The sequence below is a fragment of the Muntiacus reevesi genome, chromosome 5 (genome assembly GCF_963930625.1).
Source record: "Muntiacus reevesi chromosome 5, mMunRee1.1, whole genome shotgun sequence".
Classification (NCBI taxonomy): Eukaryota; Metazoa; Chordata; class Mammalia; order Artiodactyla; family Cervidae; genus Muntiacus; species Muntiacus reevesi.
The window spans coordinates 120353403-120375215 of record NC_089253.1 but is presented as its reverse complement, the minus strand read 5'-3'; the positions used below and the strand labels follow the sequence as shown (position 1 = coordinate 120375215).

The 21813-nt window shown below is 40.2% G+C and overlaps 1 protein-coding gene and 1 long non-coding RNA gene across 9 annotated transcripts in view; both read left to right on the top strand.

Moving 5' to 3' along the window:
• The window catches only part of LOC136168624 (uncharacterized), an 83055-nt gene that overhangs the window by 35938 nt on the left and 25304 nt on the right, over positions 1 to 21813 (top strand). The gene's annotated exons all lie outside the window — the stretch shown is intronic.
• LOC136168621 (membrane cofactor protein-like) overlaps positions 9194 to 21813 on the top strand; it is a 37924-nt gene continuing 25304 nt past the window's right edge. For 5 of the 8 annotated variants that reach the window (XM_065936303.1, XM_065936298.1, XM_065936299.1 and 2 more), the window contains exons 1-4: positions 9194 to 9440; positions 12635 to 12823; positions 13167 to 13269; positions 21056 to 21141. In XM_065936303.1, the coding sequence (XP_065792375.1) occupies positions 9320 to 9440; positions 12635 to 12823; positions 13167 to 13269; positions 21056 to 21141 (499 nt within the window). In that variant the 5' untranslated portion in view covers positions 9194 to 9319. The remainder of the gene's footprint in view (positions 9441 to 12634; positions 12824 to 13166; positions 13270 to 21055; positions 21142 to 21813) is intronic. The other 3 variants (XM_065936304.1, XM_065936300.1, XM_065936305.1) reach the window with 1 other exon arrangement.

Below are 21813 nucleotides of genomic sequence, written 5' to 3'. Positions count from 1 at the left end.
AAGAAACAAGAAAATATATTTTGTGTTAATAGGGACCTGGATGTGTTCTAGAATGAGGCTCTTTTTAGTTACTCAACTTGGAGGACACTTTGCTTTGACAAAAGAAGCAAGAGGAAAGGTCAAGTTACTCTTTCCTCTCACTTATCTCCTCAGTATTATGCAATACTTTCTTGTTCCCAACATAGCAACCACAGAGGGCAATAAACACTTCCTTTGAATTTATTATTTATGATGCTCGCATCAAGATTATCAGCATGTGAACTCTGGGGTAGGTCAGTTGTCAACCATGCTATCATCTAAATAAAGGAGCCTGGGATTTCGGTGCCCTTCCTTGACAAAGCACTAAACAGTTGAGAACTTCTCGAAAGGAAACACTGACAAGGAGCCAGTTATTCTCAACAGAAGACCTGTGATTCCTAAAACCTTAGCAGTGACCCCACAGAGGTCCACACACGGGATCCTGAGGCTGCGGAAGCCCTCCCAGCACGTCCTGAAGCTCCCTCCTCTCAGTCTGGTCTCCGGCCACTCCTCCCGCTCCTCTCTCCTGTTGAAAGCACACAGTATCTAGTCAGGGGAAAACTACGCTCTGGATGTATAAGCAGTCTCAGCTACTTAGAGAAAGGAGACGTCACCGAGGATTTCTGTTTACATGCTTGTCACTTTTCTTTCTTATATTTAAATGTTTATAACATGGAATGGGCTCATGGAAGAGAATTTGGAAAAGGCAGGAGGAAGATATGAAAATCTGATTCGTTAACTATAAATATATTACCTAGTGATAACCACTGTTCATATTTTAATTCATTTTCTGCTCATCTTTCTTCAGATATATTTCTTTATAAACACAGGTATCTTTCTTTTTAAATACCTTCTTTTTCTTTTATAGAGGAGAACCCAATCCATATAGATAGATCTGAGTAAGGTTTATGCTATGCCAGTTTTCACTTTCTCTAGGAAAAAATTAATTTCTGTTTAGTAAAAAGGCATTAAATGATTACAGAGAGGCGAGTCAAGGAAAATATCTGAAAGAAAATGAGGAAGGTAATATTTCTGAAACGCTAGCTCAAAAGTACTTTGTATTACATTCTATATAAAAACCATGAATATTTAAATAAAAGAATAATTTTTATTATAAAATTAGCTAGCTTACTTTTAAAGGATTCAGAAGAAACTAAATTAAGAAAGCATGACTTTTAAGAATTCATCAAATTAACAAACATGTTTTGATACTTTCTAAATAAGAGGCCCTGGAGTTTCACCTGGTCCACATTTTTCTAAATCTAAAATTTATATGGTGTGATATTATGAGACTTGCTAATGACCTCTAGAAAATGTCAGGATATTTCTGAATATTTAACAATAGTATGAATACTATTGTATGACTACTGCTAACTTCTGTATAATTCTGGGTTTTAATAGTTACTTTTAGAATATATTCTGTCATATTTACTTTGATAAATATAAAGAGTGAACTGGACACCAACTTGAATTTCAGTTTGAAATTATGCAATCTAGAAAAAAAAACTAGCATAAGCAAAGTCAACTGACAAACTGTGACCAAAAAAATTAAAAAAATGGAACTATATTACAAACAAAGGATAACTGGCTTCTTTAAGGAATTAATTATTCAAAGACCAATCCTCCTCCAACCTCCTAAATTACGGGTAAATGACATGCAAGCAGGTAACTCAAAAAAGAAAGGCAAGTAGCCCATGAATATATGAAAAGATGCTCAGTGGTTCTTAGTTGAAACTTTAATAATCTCTATTCATTCTTGGGTTTCTGAAGAAGTAACATATAAAGGACCTAGAAATTAAATGTGTGGAAATGCAACTTTCTTAGAATGAAAAGTCTCTATCACAAGAAAAAAAGTTCTGTTTTTTTCCCCCTCATGATGGACTAGGTCAGTGAGCAATTAGATAAACAAATATCTGATACTTGAGATTTTGTAACTGCAGGAATCTGTGAGATTTTTTTCTATTATATCAGCTATCTTTGGGAAATACTGTATATATTAACAATTTCTAAAATATTATATAGCCTAACTTGCATTATTGAGCAATTCTTTCCAACCCTGGCCTTACATTTTTCATCTGAAAAGCAGGGACTGGAACAACTGGTTTTGAAAGCTATTCCTAATGTCAGCATTCTAATTTTGTTTTGTTTTGCTTGACTTTTTGTACAGTGAAGTGTGAGTTGTAAGTTAGTTTAAGTCTATGATGTTTAAATGTACTGTCTCCACCACTATAATGAGGAAGGAATAGAAGCTTTTATCTTTGCAATCCTACTTGTGGAATACGGTTTGTAATATTTACAGTGTGAAGCTTCCAAAAGCCAGGAGGAAACAAAGTGAGGTCGTGGTCCTTCTGAGAAACGCCCTCTGCTCTGTGCCTGGCTGGGTTCCGGATCCCTGTGTTGGGTGTGGCTCCGCAGTAAAGGAGCCACAGTATCGTGAGGTCACAGAGAGGTAAGAAGGTCAAGTGAGTGGCAGGTGCCTACGAGGGCCGAGCAGAGGTGGCTGAGGTCCCAGGACCAGCATCAGAACGGTGGCGGCGCCCCGCTCCAGTGCTCCTGCCGGGAGGATCCCCACGGGCAGAGGGGCCTGGCGGCTGCAGTCCGTGGACTCACGAAGAGCCACTTCACGTTTAATGGTGGTTAGTTATTGTTCTCTCTTAAGTTTTCACAGATACAAAGAACTAAACAAAAAAGGTCTTCATGGTCTGTGTAACCACAATGGTGTGGTCAGTCACCTACAGCCAGATATCCTCGAGTGTGAAGTCAAGGGGGCCTTAGGAAGCATTTCTATGAACAAAGCTATTGGAGGTGATGGAATTCCAGCGAGCTATTTAAAATCCTAAAAGATGATGCTGTTAAAGTGCTGCATTCAGTATGTCAGCAAATTTGGAAAAGGCAGCAGTGGCCACAGGACTGGAAAAAGGTTAGTTTTCATTCCAATCCCAAAGAAGGGGAGTGTCAAAGGACATTCACACCACCACACAATTGCACTCATTTCACATGCTAGTGGCGTAATGCTCAAAATCTTTCAAGTTATGCTTCAGCAGTATGTGAATCAAGGATTTCCAGATGTACAAGCTGGGTTTAGAAAAGGTAGAGGAACTAGAGATCAAATTGTCAACATCCATTTTATCACAGAGAAAGTAAAGGAATTCCAGAAAAACATCTACTTCTCTTTCATTGATTATGCTAAAGTCTGTGACTCTGTGGATCACAACAAACTGTGGAATATTCTTAAAGAAATGAGAATCTACAAGACCACTTTACCTGTGTCCTGAAAAACCTGTGTGTGGGTAAAGAAGCAACAATTAGAACCAGAAAAGGAAAAATATACTGGTTCAAAGTTGGGAAAGGAGTACGACAAGGCTGTGTACTGTGACCTTGTTTGAAGGTGAAAGTGAAAGATGCTCAGTCGTGTCCAACTCTTTGTGACCCCATGGACTATACAATCCAGGAAATTCTCCAGGCCAGGATACTGGAGTGGGTAGCCTTTCCTTTCTCCAGGGGATCTTCCCAACCCAGTGATTGAACCCAGGTCTCCCGCATTGCAGGCAGATTCTTTACCAGCTGAGCCACAGGGAAGCCCAAGAATACTGAAGTAGGTAGCCTATCCCTTCTCCAGGGACTCTTCCTGACCCAGGAATTGAACTGGGATCTCCTGCATTGCAGGTGGATTCTTTACCAACTGAACTATATTTAACTTATATGCAGACTTCATCATCCAAAATGCCAGGCTAGATATTATCACAAGCTAGAATCAAGATTGCTGGAAGAAACATCGATAACCTCAGATATCAGATGATACCATGCTAATGGCAGAAAGTGAAAAGGAACTAAAGAGCCTCTTGTTGAGAGTGAAAGAGGAGAGTGAAAAAGCTGGCTTAAAACTCAACATTCAAAAAACTAAGATGATGGCATCTGGTTCCATCATTTCATGGCAAATACATGGGGAAAAAATGGAAACAGTGATGGACTTCATTTTTGTGGGCTCCAAATGGGCTCCAAAATCACTGCAGATGGTGACTGCAGCCATGAAATTAAAAGATGCTTGCTCCTTGAAAGTAAACTTATGACAAACCTAGACAGCCTATTAAAAAGCAGAGATATCACTTTTCTGACAGAGGTCCATACAGTCAAAGCTATGGTTTTTCCTGCAGTCACATACAGATGTGAGAGTTGGACCATGAAGAAGGCTGAAAACCAAAGAATTGATGCTTTTGAACTATGGTGCTGGAGAAGACTCTTGAGAGTCCCTTGGACAACAAGGAGATCAAAGCAGTCAATCCTAAAGAAAATCAACCCTGAATAGTCATTGGAAGGAGTGACGCTGAAGCTGAAACTCCAATACTTTGGCCACCTGATGGAAAGAGCCAACTCACTGGAAAGATGGAAGGCAGAATGAGAAGAGTGCATCAGAGGATGAGCTGGTTAAGTAGTATCACTCACTCTGTCAATTACAAATCGGCACTTGCCAAGAGCATTTGCCAGCGACTGAACAAAAACAAGAGCATTTTCCATCTGCCTCTGCAGAGACTGAACCCACTGTTGCTGCAGCTGCAGACTTTCAAGACTCCCTGAGGGGAATTCAGGGTGGAGAGTGAGGCACCCTGTACTCCAGGAAACTGGGGAAACATTTCTTTTGGTAGCTAGATATTTTCAGGAACTGATTTCACGATCCCAGTCCTTGCATCTCTTCATGGCTAGAAAATTACTAAATCCCTTCATGGTGACATCAACTCCTTGTGACTAGCAGAAAACCTTTTGTAAAGTAAGTGTTTCATTTCATTGAACTCTCCCTTCACCAAAATCTTACACTGACCTTCTCCCACTGCCTCTTTGGAGAAGGCTCTCAGAGCTATCTGAGGTACTGTCTCCCGGGCTGAAGTTTTCATTTTGCCCCAAAATAAAATTTAACTCACAGCTCTCCTGTTGTATATCTTTTTAGTCGATGGACATGAATCTGAGCCAACTCCGGCAGATAGTGAAGGACAGGGGAGCCTGGCATGCTGCAGTCCATGGGCTCACAAAGAGAAAAGGACAGGGGGGATTTGGAGGAACCACTAGTGTTTAAGCCCCTACTTCACTCAAAGCCTGACTCTGAAGTTCTAGGCCTCTCAGAACCTTAGGAAGTTCACAGTCAATACTCTGCCTCTGAACTCTGTCACTAAAAGGATCTCTTCAAGGCTAAGTGTTAAACAGTGGATCCACTTTACAAGTCAGCTCGCCATTCCTGATTCAGGAAAGTTTTCTGTGTAGACACGCAGCTCATTCCTTTCAGAGACAAATCCTGCTTTGTTCCCAGTGCCTAACATTATTAAAATCAAAATTTCTCAGAATTTTTCCAGCATTTGGTAAATCCTCACTATGGGAGAACCAGCAGTAATATGTTATAAGCACTTGACAGCAACATCCATTTATTTCATTCAGTATTTCATGCATATTTGTTAAGCACCCAGTATAGGTCTAGAACTGTCTCAACACTGGAGATACAGCAAGAAAACGATCTCTGCCCCATGGAGCTTGCTCAGAAAAATAGGGAACAAGGTCAAAAACCTTTCAAATGGAGCATCCCTTGAGTCAAACCAAAATAAGTTAAGAAATCTATGTAAAACGTTTCATTTATATTAAGAATGACTTGATGAACCCCAGAAATGTCACTGACTGAAACAAAATTCCAGCAAAACCCAATTCTTTGATCTAATATGGCACTTGTAACTAGGAAACCAAACAGTAGTCACATTTTTCTCCTTTTAAATTCTCTCATGAGAAAAGAACTTACTTCTAGGACTAGAAATAGATTGGAAGTGTTTTTCAATTTTACTCAGCTATAACTGACATGTAACATTACATACTGATAGCTGCAGAGGACAATGAGTAGATCCGTTTTCTTAAGTGCCAACACGGAGTCACAAGACATTTCTGTTGTATCACTGTTTTACAACTATAAGAAATAACAAAAATGACAATTCCTCTTCATTGAGTTTCCTATTTCCTATCTCCTTAATTATACCTCCTCTAATTGTCATCATGAAGTGTCTGGATTTTATAATCCAAGATACTAAGGTGTTTGTTTTATGCATCACCTTCACAATTAGTATCTGGTATGCTCTGCCAAAAATCCAAACGTTGTGTTGATCTGGGAGGAAGCAGAAATTCCAAAGCTTGCTGAGCCTAGAAAATCTTTAATACATCTCAGATATAAAATTGTTTAAAATATATACAAAGTTCTATAATTACAGAAGATACATGTGAGGTTTACATGAAGAGCTTTCTTTCCTTATCATCCTCTCATACATTAACCCTATGTCATACAGGTTCTATTTCCACCATTCTGTGAACAAAAGAGTAGTTGATATACAGCTTTGATTAAAAAAAAATTTTTTTTTACCTGATTCCAAATGTAATAAAGGGTCAATGCAGAAAATTAAAACACACACACAAAATGAAATATACATAAGCCTATCAACTGTTAATTTTTATTTTTCAAGTAAACTCTTTTAAAAGTGTGTCAATATACTATTTTAATAAAAGGAATGCCAAAAAGCACACACTGATTTGGAGTTTGCTTTCTCAACTTATGAATATGACATAGTTTCTCACTTTTTTACACTTCTTGCTGTACAAAATTTCATTTCAAAAAGATACCTATCAAAAAATCTTATACTTCTGCCAAATATTTAAGAGTTTATCCAAAATTATACCTCTTTGTTCACAACTCTGATGATTTCCTTGGGGTAAACTCTAAATGGAACTAGTGGTCTCAAAGTCATGTCCATTTAAAATTTTAAACCAAGCAAAAGTGATGTTAAAAAATAAAAGTTTGAGGGTACTGGTTCCCCTGGTCTGCAATGTTTACACATTGGTTGACATTTTTATCCTTTACCAACTATTACCAAGAAAATGTCAACTCCTTTGTCTGCTGTTTAATATTGGTCACGTTACTTTTCTTTCCTATTACTAGACATACAGGTTTACTCTCAACTCTACAAATAAATTTTACTCATTCTTCATTTTCCAGCACTGAGAGATTGGTTCATCAGAGAAGTTGTCACTCATTAATTCCTACCCATCCCAACTCTAATGACATTCATTGCTTCTGGAAATATGGCACTTAAGGCACCCTTTATCCTTGTCTTTTTCATGCATGGTGTATTTCATCTTCAATAAAACATTTAGTTGTTCAAAGGCAAGGCCATAGAGTTGAGGTCCTGTATGCTAACGGCCCGGTGTTATTTAATAATTTAGCTTCCCAGGGTCCTCTCCTGGGAATAATAGGGGAGACTAATTAACTTTTGGCGAGCTGCAGTCCATGGGGTAGCAAAGGGTCAGACACGACTGAGCAACTGAACTGAACTAACTTTAGCAGTTGGGAGAGCAGTGGCCAAACCTTTCGTGATTTTTGATATCTACCAGGCCAGGAGAAACTTTCAGTAGCAGACGTTCAGCCATGGAAATCTCATTTATTGTCCCAAATTATCACTGATGTCGACTAAAAAAAGATGTACAGCTTGAGAGTCATGACTTAACTTTTACTTGGGGCAACACAAGGACTGCAGCCTGGGAGGCAACACCTCAGCTCTGAGGGGCAGCTCCAGAGTGGCAGTGGGGGAAAGTCAATGTATAAAGTCTTGGTGAAGGGGGAGCTCAATGCCATGAAGCAGTCATTTTAAAGAGACACGTGTACCCCAATGTTCATCGCAGCACTGTTTATATAGCCAGGACCTGGAAGCAACCTAGATGTCCATCAGCAGACAAATGGATAAGAAAGCTGTGGTACATATACACCATGGAATATTACTCAGCCATTAAAAAGAATACATTTGAATCAGTTCTAATGAGGTGGATGAAACTGGAGCCCATTATACAGAGTGAAGTAAGCCAGAAAGAAAAATACCAATACAGTACGCTAACACATATATATATGGGATTTAGAAAGATGGTAACGATGACCCTATATGCAAGACAGCAAAAGACACACAGATGTAAAGAACAGACTTTTGGACTCTGTGGGAGAAAGTGAGGGTGGGATGATTTGAGAGAATAGCACTGAAACATGTATATTATCATATGTGAAATAGATCGCCAGCCCAGGTTCGATGCATGATACGGGGTGCTCGGGCTGGTGCACTGGGATGACCCAGAGGGATGGGATGGGGAGGGAGGTGGGAGCAGGGTTCAGGATGGAGAACACAAGTACACCCATGGCAGATTCATGTCAATGTATGGCAAAACCAATACAATATTGTAATTAGCATCCAATTAAAATAAATAAATTTTAAAATAAACAAATAAAAAACTAAATTGCAAAACTAATGAAAAAAATGTATAATTTGGTAAGTTTTGACACTCCCCCATCACAATAAATATAATGAATATATCCATCACCCCTTAAAAAAAAAAAACCGAAGCAAACAGGTATTTGTTAGTCATGAGGATCTGATGTCACCATGAAGGGATTTAGTGCTTTTCTATCTATGAGGAGATCCAAGGATTGAGATCATAAAATCTGTTCCTAAAAACATCCAACTATCTAAAGCCCTATCCGACCAGATTCCCTGGAGAACAGAGAGCCTCACTCCACCCTGAACTCCCTCAGGGGTTGCTGAAGGTCAACATTTCCAGCAGCATGGGGTTCAGTCTCCCTAGAGGCAGGTGGCAAATGCCTTTGCTGTTCAGTAGTCAGCAGGGCTCTTGGTAAGTGCCAGTTTATAGTTGACACTGACTCAAGCCAAAGTCTGAGCAAGGGCAGAGGTGTCCTGACACTGGATCCCAGGGCCAAAATGGGGTCTTGAGGGGGTGTCTGCTCCCCATGCCCGAGCTCTTGGGTTCTATTTTTAGGTCTCTGCCCTTTATTCTTTAATCCAGCCTTCCGGAAAACGATCACCGATGACATCGCCACCTCGAGTTTCCGTCCCACCCTTCCTGCATAGGACGTTAACAGTCCCTTTTAACTACGCCCAGCCCGGGGGAACCAGCTATTTCCCGCAAACCGCAGCGGCTTCCGGGTAGGTCCGCAAGAGGGCGGAGCTAGAGGCAGCCGGGGGCGGAGCTAGAGGCCGTCCGGGTCCCCGCGGGACGCGCAGCCCTTCCCGCGCATGGGCGGGGGAAGGCCACGCCCCTCCCCTGCGGGCCTGTGGGAGGGGGCCGCCGGCCCGTCGGCCCCGCCCGCTGCTCCCGTGTCACTTCCGCCCTGGGCGCGCCCGGGGCCCCGGCCGCCCGCGCAGCTGCTGCGTCCGTGTCGCGGGGAACTGGGCTCAGCAGTGTCTGCGGAGCTGTCTCGGGTGTCCCGCTGGTCTCCCCGAAAATGACGGCGTCTTGCGCAGCGCGCAAGGCGCCGCCCCGCCGCCCCGAAAGACTGGCTGCTTCTGGGCGCTTCGTCGGGGTGCATCTCCTGGCGCTGCTCCTGCTGCTGCCCGCGTCCTCCGGTAGCGTGTGCGCCCTGCCCGGGGAGGGGGACCGGAGCGGACCCGGGGGCGCGGGGGCGGACCGGCTGGACGCTGCTGGGAGCCTTCGTGGCTCGGGCCGCAGGCTCGGCGCCGGCCCCCCGCGATCGTCAGGGGTTGGGGTGGAAGGGGTACCGGGGGGCGGGCACCACGGAGACGGCTTTCCTGGGTGGGGTGGCTGGGGGCTTTACCTGGGGCCGGGTTGGAACCCGCGCCGAAGCTTCCAGAGGGGTTCCGGGGCTGATGCGGTCGGTGAGGCGAGAGCCGACCTGCGGGGTGGTGACGGCGCCCGGGGTTGTTGCTAGGCTGCCGCTGTTTCTCTGGGGAGAGTTTGCCCTGTGTTTTTCCGGGGAGGGTGGGGTGCCTCGTGCCCCGCGGGGCCTCTCTAGGATTAGGGTAGCCCGGGCCAGGTGTGCCCAGGTGTGTGCTTTGAAAAAGTGGCCAGTCCAGCTGGGCCGAATGCGCAGCAGGAAAGCTTGCTGCCTTTAAAGCGGGGGCCTGCGGAGCCCGTGTGGCGCCCGTTGTCTGCTGAGAGCAGGCCCTGGGTAGGGTTAGAAGGTTTGCGAGGGGAAAAGGGCGCTTTTTGTAATTCAGGTTAACAGACAACTTGGTACCCTGTATATATAAGTAGCAAGGAAAGAGAGCTTTTTCAGGCATGAGGGAGCTAAGAGAATGATCACTAGCTCCAGATGGTACAGGAAGTTAACGCGAATTACTGAGAGACAGAGGATGAGGCTGAATTTACCTAGAAGGAGGCTGGCTATTTGGTTGAACCTGGTAGATGGTTTTTTTTCTTAAGGTCTAGAAATGAGTAGGATGTGAGAAATAAAATGGATAGGTATAGATGTAAGGAACGTTAAAAATAGGTTGTGTAGACAGAGAAAAGGGAAAGAGTCTTCAGGTCTCACTTAAGTTCTAGTTTTGATCAGAGACTGTGATTATCCAGAGGTACCACCTGGGCACGGATGTGGGCCTGTGCTTGACTCAGACAGTTACTTTTATGACTTTGGCAAGCGAGTAGGGACTGCTTGCACAACTTTTGTAAGTGTAGGGAGGCGGGCAGTTCTCTTGATCCATAGTAGAGAGTGATTTCACCCTTCTGAAACTCATCTGGAAACTGGAGCACTTTCTGAATGCAGCCTGTTGTATTATATAGTGGCGCCTGTTAAAGTATTGCATTGTGTGTGGTGCTCAGCGTTGTCCAGCTCTTGTGGACTGTAACTCATCAGGCAAACTATAGCATTGCAGCCCGGTAATGCTCATATTGTAAATTCTCCAGGAAAAACTGAGTCAAGATACTATTTTTTGATGCTGGCAGTGTTTGCAAATCCTTATAGGAAAAAGAATTCAGTATTCTGAGAAAGAGAGGAAATCTGATTATAAAACAAATATGATATTGAACTCAGTCATTATAGTGTATGAAGATTATAATCCACTGATTGCCGAAGCAGACGTTCTAAACTGCGTATTGTTGAAAGCATGGTTTTTATGATGCATGTTATTGGGAAGAGATACTTGAAGTTAGTTGAATGGATTAAAAAAAACAATTGACAAATGTTTTTTCATACACAGCACTGTATGTGAGAGTCATATCAGAAATTTCTCCCTTCTTTTTATGCTTTCAAGATAGTTACTGAAATTGAATGCATAAAGCAAAGAACACATAAATAATTTAATCATATGCATGGTCACTTGAGTTCTTTCTTGGTGCTTCCAGGATATTCTTGAATGATGATGTGTGTTTTTATCTAAAACGGAATTATGTAACATTTCTAGCCCATATTCTTTTCTGTTATAAAAAATAGAATGTGTGCCTCAGAGTATTCAGTAAATTTTATGTTAATACCTGTGACTTTTTGGTTTTGGTTTGTTATGGGCAGTTAATTGAGGAAAATTCATGTATTATGATCAGCAAAGTAGAAATGTTGAAAACATTTGATAAATGTTGAAACAATTAACTTGACATAATATAAGACATGTTATATGTGAAATGTTGGACAAGTATTGAGAAGTTTAGAATCTAGAATATGATGGGAAAGAAGGGTGGTATTTCCCTTGTTTAGAATTCTCTCAATTTGAAGTAAGATCTAGATCCAGGGAGTAAGTCAGTAAATGTTGCTCAGGGATCAGAATAGGCCTGTCTCTGTTTTCCTTGTAAGCGAGGCCTCTGCATTCCTTTAGCCCTTTAGGACTTGATGTGTCTCCATCACATTATTTTATATAAGTTTTCTAACAGGTCTGTTAGGTTGTCAAGTGCTCAGGTACTTAAAAGGAAGAGGACTTGCTGAAATAGAATGACATTATTCTAGGGAGAAAAAATTTTCCCCCAACATTCCCCGCAAAAACCCCAGAAGTAAAAAACTAAAAGCGTATCAGGATAGTAGCTTTACGTCAGGATATATTGGATAAACAACCCAGCTACCTTAGGGAGCTTCTGAGGAATTGATCTGTGAAGGAAAATGAAATTATATTTAATATCCAGGAAAGCAAGTTTTTTTCATGTAATGCTATCCAAATATTATATTTTGATATTTACACAGTGTCTATATATATCACTTAAAAAATGTTCAATTCACTAATAGAAAACAAATGAAGTATTTTGAAATATTTTGGTCCCTATTTATTTTGATTTATTAATCCCTCAATGTGTATTTTATATTTACCTCTTATCACAGCATGTCTTGAGTTACAACTGAGTATACAGTTTAGTAGAAAAAGAAGACATATGATTCCTGCCCTCTGGGCCCTTTTCTTCTTAGAGAAAACAGCCTAATATGTTTGTGTTTCTGGAAGAATACACTGAAAGAATACACTGTGTCTCTGGAAGAATAATCTGAGCATAGTGCTATAGGAGACTTCTCAGAAGAGAGGTGAGTTTTGAAATGATGAGTTTAAAAAGAAGTGGAGAAGGATATGGACCTATAAACACATTTACATTTCAGAACCAAGCACATTGATGCTGTCTCTTCCATTTCCTGCTGAATTAAAATTCATCTTATTCTCCAACAGGCCAGAAGCTCAGAGGTTGTTATTTAAAGTAAGCAAGGCACATATAAAATCCTGCTAAGAGCTTTTCCGTTTGTTCTGTACTACCTATCTGTTGCCAGGCCACAGTCCCTGTCTGGTGAATAAGATAAAATGATTTATTTTTATGCTCTTATTCTCTCTATTCCTAGATGCCTGTGGTGACCCACCAGAGTTTGTCACTATGAAGCGCAAGGGTGCCTTTGAATCCAGTTATAAACCTGGGGATGAAGTACTGTATGAATGTCGTCTGGGTTTCCAGCCAATAACTCCTGGTCAAGTCCTCTCTGTTACTTGTCAGAATGATAATACATGGTCATCTCTCCAGGAGGCCTGTAAAAGTTAGTAAACAATTTTTTTTTAATTCAAAAAACTTTTTATTGCTGTAGAGATTTTCACACATTTTAGAGTATTTTACTACTGAAATGATCATCTTCTCATGTGAATGTAGGTTTTTAGATAGCCATGCATTCAGGCTTTGAAAAATCTCCAGGGAATCGTTTTCGTTACAATTGGTTGCCTGGGTAATTATGAATCTTATGTGGCATTATAATAGTTAAAACAAGAAAATAATAATAAAAGTAATAATATTCCCATGAGTTCAAACAAGCCATATAGAATTTTGAATTTGATTCAGATCTATTTTGAAATGGGTGTAAAACAAGTTTGATCTTTTGCTTTTAGGAAAACGGTGTCCTTCACTAGGTGATCCCATAAATGGCCAAGTTATCTTTGCAAATGGAAGTACTGAGTTTGGTTCCCAGGCTCACTATGTTTGTAATAAGGGGTAAGTAGGCTGCTCCTTAGAGAAAATAAGGTTATGTGTGACCAAGTCCATTTTCATTTTGCCTCTCTTTTAAGCATTGCCGTAAAGTTGATTTCATTTTGCTTTATATGTAAGTCATACAGTCGTCAAATAACCCTGGGCTCTTTATGAAGATTGAAAAGATGAGTAACTAATAGAAATTTAAACTTTTAATAGTGTAAAATTTAGTATATGTATTAATAAACCTATCATAAATATTGGAAAATCATGGTGACTGTTTGCTTGACAACACAGTGCACTCTATTTGTCAATAAAACGTCCAATTCTGAGATTTGAAATAGGGTTTATAGGACTGGGAAGTGGATTAGCCAACTATAGTTGTTCTTATATCGAAGTAATCTGTAAGATGTTACCAGACCAAAGTTGACCTGGCTAGCTTAGACAGTAATCTTCATCAGGATCTTTTAGTTGGAAAACTTATTGTTGAAACTGCTACAAAGGAGTGAAGCATCTCAGAGAGGTACTGAGTATTTAATAACAGCCTTTGTTCTACAGGGCTCTCTTAATAGTATATATTAAGGATACTGAGCATTTTTTAAAACTGTGGATTTAAAGGATAAATGTGATATCTCTGGAAATGCAACTGGTTTTTTATTATTGTCTATGTATCCTGGTGCTTTACTGAGTTTATTAGGTCCCACATTTGTATTTGTGTTTATGTGTGTGCATGCATAATCTTAGGGTTTTCTATGTAGTAGAAATATATATATATATATATTTCCTTGCTTAATTGCTCTAGCTAGAACTTCCAGTACCATGTTGAATAAAAGTGGTAAAACTAGTTGTCCATGCCTGTTCTGATCAAATTTTGTCAAGTTTTTTTTCTGCCTCAGTTGAGGTGATCATGTGCTTTTTTTCTCTGTCATTCTTTTGTTACAGCTTATTACAATGATTGATTTTTTAATGTGTTGAGCCATCCCTTGCATTCTCGGGATAACTCTCACTTGCTCATGATGTTTAATCCTTTTAGGATGCTGTTGAGTTGTTTACTAGTATTGTGTTGAGGTTGCTTGCATTGGTGTTTTTAAAGGCTGTTGATCTAACTTTCATTGTGTCTTTGTCAAATTTTGCTATCATGGTAATGTTCATCTCATAGAATGAGCTCAGATTTCCCTTCTCTTTAGCTTTTTGGAAAAGTTTGGGAAAGATTGGTGTTACTTCTTTAAATGTTTGGTAGATTCACCAGTGAAACCATTAGATCCAGAATTGTTTTTTAATTGAGAGATTTTTGGTTACTGAGTCTGTCTTCTTACTGCTGCTGCTGAGTCGCTTCCGTTGTGTCCGACTCTGTGCGACCCCATAGACGGCAGCCCACCAGGCTCCCCGTCCCTGGGATTCTCCTGGCAAGAACTCTGGCGTGGGTTGCCGTTTCCTTCTCCAAGGCATGCATGCGTGCCAAGTCGCTTCAGTCGTGTCTGACTCTGTGCGACCCCATGGACGGCAGCCCTCAGGCTCCTCTGACCACGGGATTCTCCAGGCAAGAAATACTGGAGTGGGTTGCCATTTCCTGCTCCCATCTCCTTACTAGTTAAGGTTTATTCAGATTATCTGTTTGGGTGTTTGGGTCCTGGTAGGTTTTGTGCTTCTAGGAGTTTGTCTGTTTTATCTAGTGCTTCCATTTGTGGCATAAAATTGTTCATGGTACTCTTGTAGTATTTTTTATTTCTGTCAAATCAGTAGTGCTGTTACTACTTTTATTTCTGACTTAGTAATTTGAGTCTAATCACTTTTAGTCTGTAGGTTTTTCAACTCTGCAGTCTATTTAAAGGTTTTTCAACTCTTGCATTTTTTGAAGAACCTACTTTTGGTTTCTTTGATTTTTCTCTATTGTATTGCTCTTTTTTTGTTTATCTCTGTTCTAATATGGCAACTAAACCATAATAAATCTTTATTATTTACTTCCTTCTGTTAGCCTTGGATTTATTTCTTTTTCTGGTTCCTTAACTTGTAAACTTAGTTTGAACTTTCAGAGGTATCATTTCTTAATGTAAACATTTATAAGTGTAAATTTCCCCTTTGGCATTAAATCCCATAAGTTTTGATATGTTACATTTTAATTTCCATTTGTCAAGGTATGTTTTAATCACTCTGATTTCTGCTTTGAACCATTGGTTGACTTAAAACATACTGTTTAATTTTCACAATTTCATCAATTTTCAGTTTTCCTTTTGGTAATGATTTTTAACTTCTTCCTAGTGTGGTCACAGAATATACTTTGTATAAGGTCTACCTTTTAAAATCTATTACTTAAAATTAATTTGTAGCATAAAATAAACACAGTATTATTTGTTAAATAATTAATTATGTTTGAATAACATTGTTTCTTTATTTATAGCCTAGCATATGGTCTATCCTGTAAAATATCCTATGTGCTGTTGGAAAGACTGGATAGTCTGTTTTTGTTGGCTGGAGTGCTTTGTATATATCTGTGAGGTCAGGTTGTTCTCTTAGTAAGGTCCTCTTTATCTTCTGTGTAATTGTTCTGTCCATTGTTGTGAGTGAGGTATTATAGTCTCCAACTAATGTTGGAGACATGCTTATTATGTAGGAATGTTTATTTGCCCCTTCAGTTCTGTCATTTCTTGCTTCATATGTTTTGATGGCCTCTCATTAGGTGCATAAATGTTTATAACTGTTATATCTTCTTGCAGTATTGAACCCTTATTAATGTAAAATTTCCTTCTTTGTCTCTTGTAACCTTTTTTTTTAATTTAAAGTCTATTTTGTGAGATTTTAGTATAGCTACTCAACTGTGTTTTGGTTACTAATATCTTTTTCCAGCCTTTCATTTTCACTCCATTTATGTCTTCTGTTGTCAAATGAGTCTCTTGTAAACAGGATGTGGTTGGAGCAAGGAGGGACCTATTTTTATTATTGTGCTATTTGTTTTCTATATGCTTTAGAGCTTTCTTTCCTAGTCCCTCATTTCCTACATTACTGTCTTCTTTTTTGTGTAGTTGATTTTTGTAGTGAAATATTTAAATTCCTGTCTCATTTCCTTTTATGTATATCCTGTGGCTGTATTGTTACATGGAAATTCCCTGGTAGTCCAGGGGTTCGGACTCTTCACCCCCACTGCAGGGGCACAGGTTCGATCCCTGATTGGGGAGCTAAGATCCAAGCCGTGAATCCAGTAAGGTTCACAGCATGACCAAAACAAAGCAAAACAAAAAAACATTGTATAGTTACAACAGTCCAGGTTGAATTTATACCAACTTAAATTCGATGAATTACAAAATCAGTCCTTTGCCACTCCATACTTGCCCTTTTTGGTTGTTGATATCATACTGCTGTCTACACAAATAATTGTAATATTAGCTTCTACTTTAATAATCTATTTATTTATTTTATAATTTAGTCTTTTAAATCACATAGAAAGCAAAATTTGTAGTTGCTAACCACTGTTTCAGTAATGCTAGCTTTTATAATTGCTTTTATATTTACCTTTGCTGAGGTTTTTTTTTTTTTTATACATAAGATTTTGAGACCCTTCATTCCCTTTTCAGTACTCCCTTCCCATTTCTTCTTGAGTGCATAGTAGTCACAGACTTCTTAAGTTTTTAATTCTGGGGACGTCTTAAATTTTTCCTCATTTTTGATGCTCAGGTTTGCTGGATGGGGGGTTTTGGTTGAGTTTTTTGTTGTTGTTGTTTAATTATATCAATACCTTTCTTCTGGACTCTGAATTTCTAATGACAAAGCTGCTGACAGTCTTATTTACGATGCTTGACATACGGTGTTTCTCTTGTCTCTTGCAGTTTTCAGTATTCTTTGTCTCTGTTTTTTTGAAAGTTTGATTATGATGGCTTTGTGCAGGTCTGTTTGTATTCATCTTACTTAGAATTTTGAGCTTTTGACATATTTATAGTCCTGTCTTTTATGGAATTTGGGAAGTCCTCAGCTGTTATTTCTATAAGAATTCTCTCTGTCCCTTTTCTGAGAGTCACGTAGTGTGTATGCTGGTCTCCTTACTGGTGTCTCGCAGATTCCTTAGGCTTTATCCACTTCTCTTCAATCTTTTTTCTTTCTCAGAGTCAGTAATTTCTGTTACCCTGTATCAGTTCTACTAATTCTTTCCTCTCAAATACACCTTCAATTCTTCTAGTGACTTTTTCTTTTCCATTAATGTAATTTGCAACTCAAGAATTTGCTTTTGGATTCTTTTTAGGTTTTCTGTCTCTAATTGATATTTCCACTGGGTTCGCATATTGTTCTCTATAGACTTTTCTACATTTCTTCCTTTAGTTCTTTGTCCATCTTAACAACTGTTATTTCTTCCCAGTTTCACTGAGGCTCCAGGTCCACGGGGCCAAGGTGGGGGGCCGCCCTGTGGGGCAGAGACGAGTCAGTGAAAAGGGTGTATTTGACTGGTCTTCTTGGGGCCCAGGTTGTTGGTCTGGCCTCGCTTCTTGTGGCAGGTGACAGCATGGGCGTGCGGGTGAGTACAGCACTTGCAGCAGATCATTTTGTGACAGTCGTACTTCTGGGAAAGCTGGCAGAGGAGAGGCTTGATGATGCCACCCCACGTGTGATGCACCAAGGACAGGGTGGATTCCTTCTCGATATTATAGTCTGAGAAAGCTCGGCCCCCTCAGCTACTTTTCTGCAAAAGTCAAACTCTGTTGGTGAGGCAGGATGCCCTGTGTCTTTGATTTTGACTTTAACCTTCTTCCTGGTGACACTCGGCTTGACCTCAGGAGTGATGGTCTTGTCCATCAGGGTCTTCACAAAGATCTACATCTGTGGGTCTGCTGTCTGACTGCTTTGTTGACAAAAAGTGGAGTGGCAGAACCGGCACCCACCTATTTCCAGAGAGAGTGACTTCACAAGACACACCTTTTAAAGTCTTTTTTAATAGATCTGTCATAAGGTCTCCTTTAGAAAAAAAGTTCTTTTCATTTGTCTTTCCATTATATGAGCCATATATTCTTTTTCTGTTTCTTCGTATGCCATGTGACTTTTTTGTGGAATCAGTATATGAAATCTAACAGTGTGGTAACTCTGAAAAATCAGATTCGGCCCCTCTTTTATTTTGATTTTGTTTTTTGATTATTGTATGGTGTCTCAGTGCCGATTCAGGTCTTTTCTGAGCCTTTCTCTGGGCATGCACAGTCATTTTCTAATTTTTTTTCCACATGGCAATTATCCTAGTATTTAATGTACCGGAGATACATTTTTGTATCTCCTAAATACATTTTGTATTTAGGATATTTGGAATATCCTAGTATTTAATGTACTGGAGAAGGCAGTGGCAACCCACTCCAGTACTCTTACCTGGAAAATCCCATGGATGGAGGAGCTTGGTAGGCTGCAGTCCACGGGGTCGTGAAGAGATGGACACAACTGAGCGACTTCACTTTCATTTTTCACTTTCATGCATTGGAGAAGGAAATGACAACCCACTCCAGTGTTCTTGCCTGGAGAATCCCAGGGATGGGGGAGCCTGGTGGGCTGCCGTCTACAGGGTCGCACAGAGTCAGACATGACTAAAGCGATTTAGCAGCAGCAGTATTTAATGTCCAGCTTCTGCTGTTGGCTTCCCTGATAGCTCAGTTGGTAAAAAATTCGCCTGCAATGCAGGAGACCCCGGTTTGATTCCTGGGTCGGGAAGATCTGCAGGAGTAGAGGTAGGCTACCCACTCCAGTATTCTTGGGCTTCCCTTGTGGCTCAGCTGGTAAAGAATCTGCCTGTAATGCGGGAGACCTGGGTTGGGAAGATCCCCTCGAGAAGGGAAAGGCTACCCACTCCAGCATTCGGGCCTGGAGAATCCCATGGACTGTATACAGTCCACGGGGTTGCAAAGAGCCAGACACGACTGAGCCACTTTCACTCATACTTCTGCTAGTGAGGGGAAAAAAGTGACAGAGGGAGCAAGGGGTGCTGGATTCAGATCTCTTGGAAATCGTTTGGCCAGTGTTGAAGGAGCTTGAAAAAGCTGGGGGAGGTGTGACGAGGTGGTTGCCCGTCTCCTTTTTGCTCCTCTGGGATCGGAAGCAGCAGTGATGGGAGCATAAATCCCTGCTCCTTGGAGGGGAGGGCAGGCCCCGCTTGGGCCGCCCCAGCTCCCGCAGGCCCTGTATAAGCTGCTCCAGCTGTGTGTGAACAGATGGCTGCTGAGCGGGGCGGGAGCTGCCACTATGCCGAGATCTCAGACTGACCGGAATTGAGTTACCTTACCTGTCCAAGTCTTCTCCTCCGAAGTGCAAGCCATGAAGAGATTCCAGATTTCCAAAACAGTGGAAGTCAGGCAGATTCTATCAGTGAATCTGTCATCAAGGTGGGGAGACAGATTCCCGATGCCACCTGTTTTCCCATCATCCCAGAGTCCTTTACTTAACGTGTTATAATCTAGAATCAGTGCATTAACCCTTGGGGAAAAGTCATCTGGAAGTGGGTACAGGCAGATACACTGGGTACTTTTTAACTTGATCAAGTAAAAATAGTGGGAGATCCAGTGCATAGAAAGAAAGAGGCTGTTAGGTACCAGGAGACTCAAGGAAGTCGCAGCCTTCTTGAGAAACACAATATATAGAGAGGTGTCAAAACAAAATAGTAAATGAAAAGCACCAAATAGATAATTTTCGTGATCTTTACCATGAGAGTCCTGGAGAAGAGTGTAGTATGAATTTAAATGATCAGAGAAGATTTCATTGAGTAGTGTTCCTAAACCATTTTACTACTAGAAAGATACAGGCATACCCTGGAGATGACCACAGGTTCACTTCCAGGCCACTGCAGTAAAGCAGATCAACTGAGTTTTTTACATGTGTTTACACTGTATTATAGTCTGTTAATTGCACAATAGCATGTCTGAAAAAATGTACATGTCTTACTTTCAGCATACGATGTTACCAAAAAGTGTTAACCGTAATCCGAGCCCCAGAGAATCATAGTAGTCACAAGAAAGGCAGAAATCATAGGTCACCATAAGAGACATAATAATAGTAATAAAGTTTGAAACCTGTGAGATTTACCGAAATGTGACACAGAGACATGAAGTGAGCAAACGGTGTTGGAGACATGAACACGAGTGGATTTTTCGGGGCAGGGTCGCCAGACACCTTCAGTTTGTCAAAAACGCGATAAAGTGAACAGCAGGGAAATGAGGTGTGCCTGTATGTTGAATATTACTACTCCAAAGACTATTAATAAGAACTGAAACTTAGCTAGTACTCACAGTGCCAGATGCTGACGCACACAATCCTTAAAACAGTCTCGTGAGGCGTGTACTATTGTCTCGCTTTTCATATATGAGGAAACTGAACAAGAGCACTTTAATGGACTCTCTCAAGCCCAGGTAACAAGTCGATCTTGGGGCTGTAACTTGAATCCAGGCAGGCTTCTGTGCATGTGCCGCTGGAGCAGCTTTTAAGTGGCCTGCGGGCATTGGGGTGGGCAAAATCCAAGCTCCAGGGCCTTCTCTCTGTTAGTTCTTACGGAGCAGGAAGGTGTGAGCAAAAGCGTAGACTTGGATGTGTGATGCATTTGTCAGATATGGCAAAGATGCCAGGCAGCATGACAGAGTAATTTAGACATTTTGCTGTGGGCCAATGTGTATTCATTCAGATGCAGAAACTTTTATTTGATTAAGTTGCAGATTTAGTAAGCATTTCCATTATACTTTGTTTAAGGAACTTCTCTCTCCATTTACTCTAGTGCAGAAAAACAGCCATGTAAAATTGTTTTCATTATTATTTTCACCTTGTAATTACTAAAGAACATAGTAACTTTTCTTTTCTCATTTAGTTACTACTTAGCTGGGCCAAGTATTTCTTACTGTGAGATTTCTGGAGATGGTGTGAACTGGAGTGATAATCCTCCAATATGTGAAAGTAAGTATGTTGGCAGAATGTAGAGCAGCAATTCTCAAACTTTTGGCCTCAGGACTCCTTTATACTTTCAGACTAACATAGACACCAGTGAGCTTTTGTTTATATGGGTATGTCTAGTGTCATAACAATGTGTATAGTAATCCATATAATCTTACAAGTTATGCTATGTCAATTCTATTATATTGAATTAATCCTGAAAAGTTTTCAAAATAATTATTTTTTAATTCATTTTCAAGAAGAATAAATGTGTACCTATCAGTATATAACACATATTTAATGAAAAAATAAAAACATTCTAACTAATGGTTTTGTTTTACATTTTTGCAAATTTCTTCAATGTTTGGCTTTAAGGAGAGCATCAGGATTTAGTCACTTGAAAAATCACACAATTTATAGACTCTGGAAAATTTCACAATACACTTGTAAGGATGAAAGTGAAAATGACAGTAATAATTGGTATTAATGTGAAGAACTGACTTAGCAAACAGATACATTTACAAATTATGAAGCATTTCTCAACTAGCACTGAGTTCTGTTTTTAATCATGATCATATTATATCTTTAAATTGTCAGCATCTCTTATGATGAGAACAAAACTTAGTTTGGCCTTATAGGTAAATATATGTATCTCATGTAGGTATTTCATGATTTTAAGAAAATGAGTTTTATTCT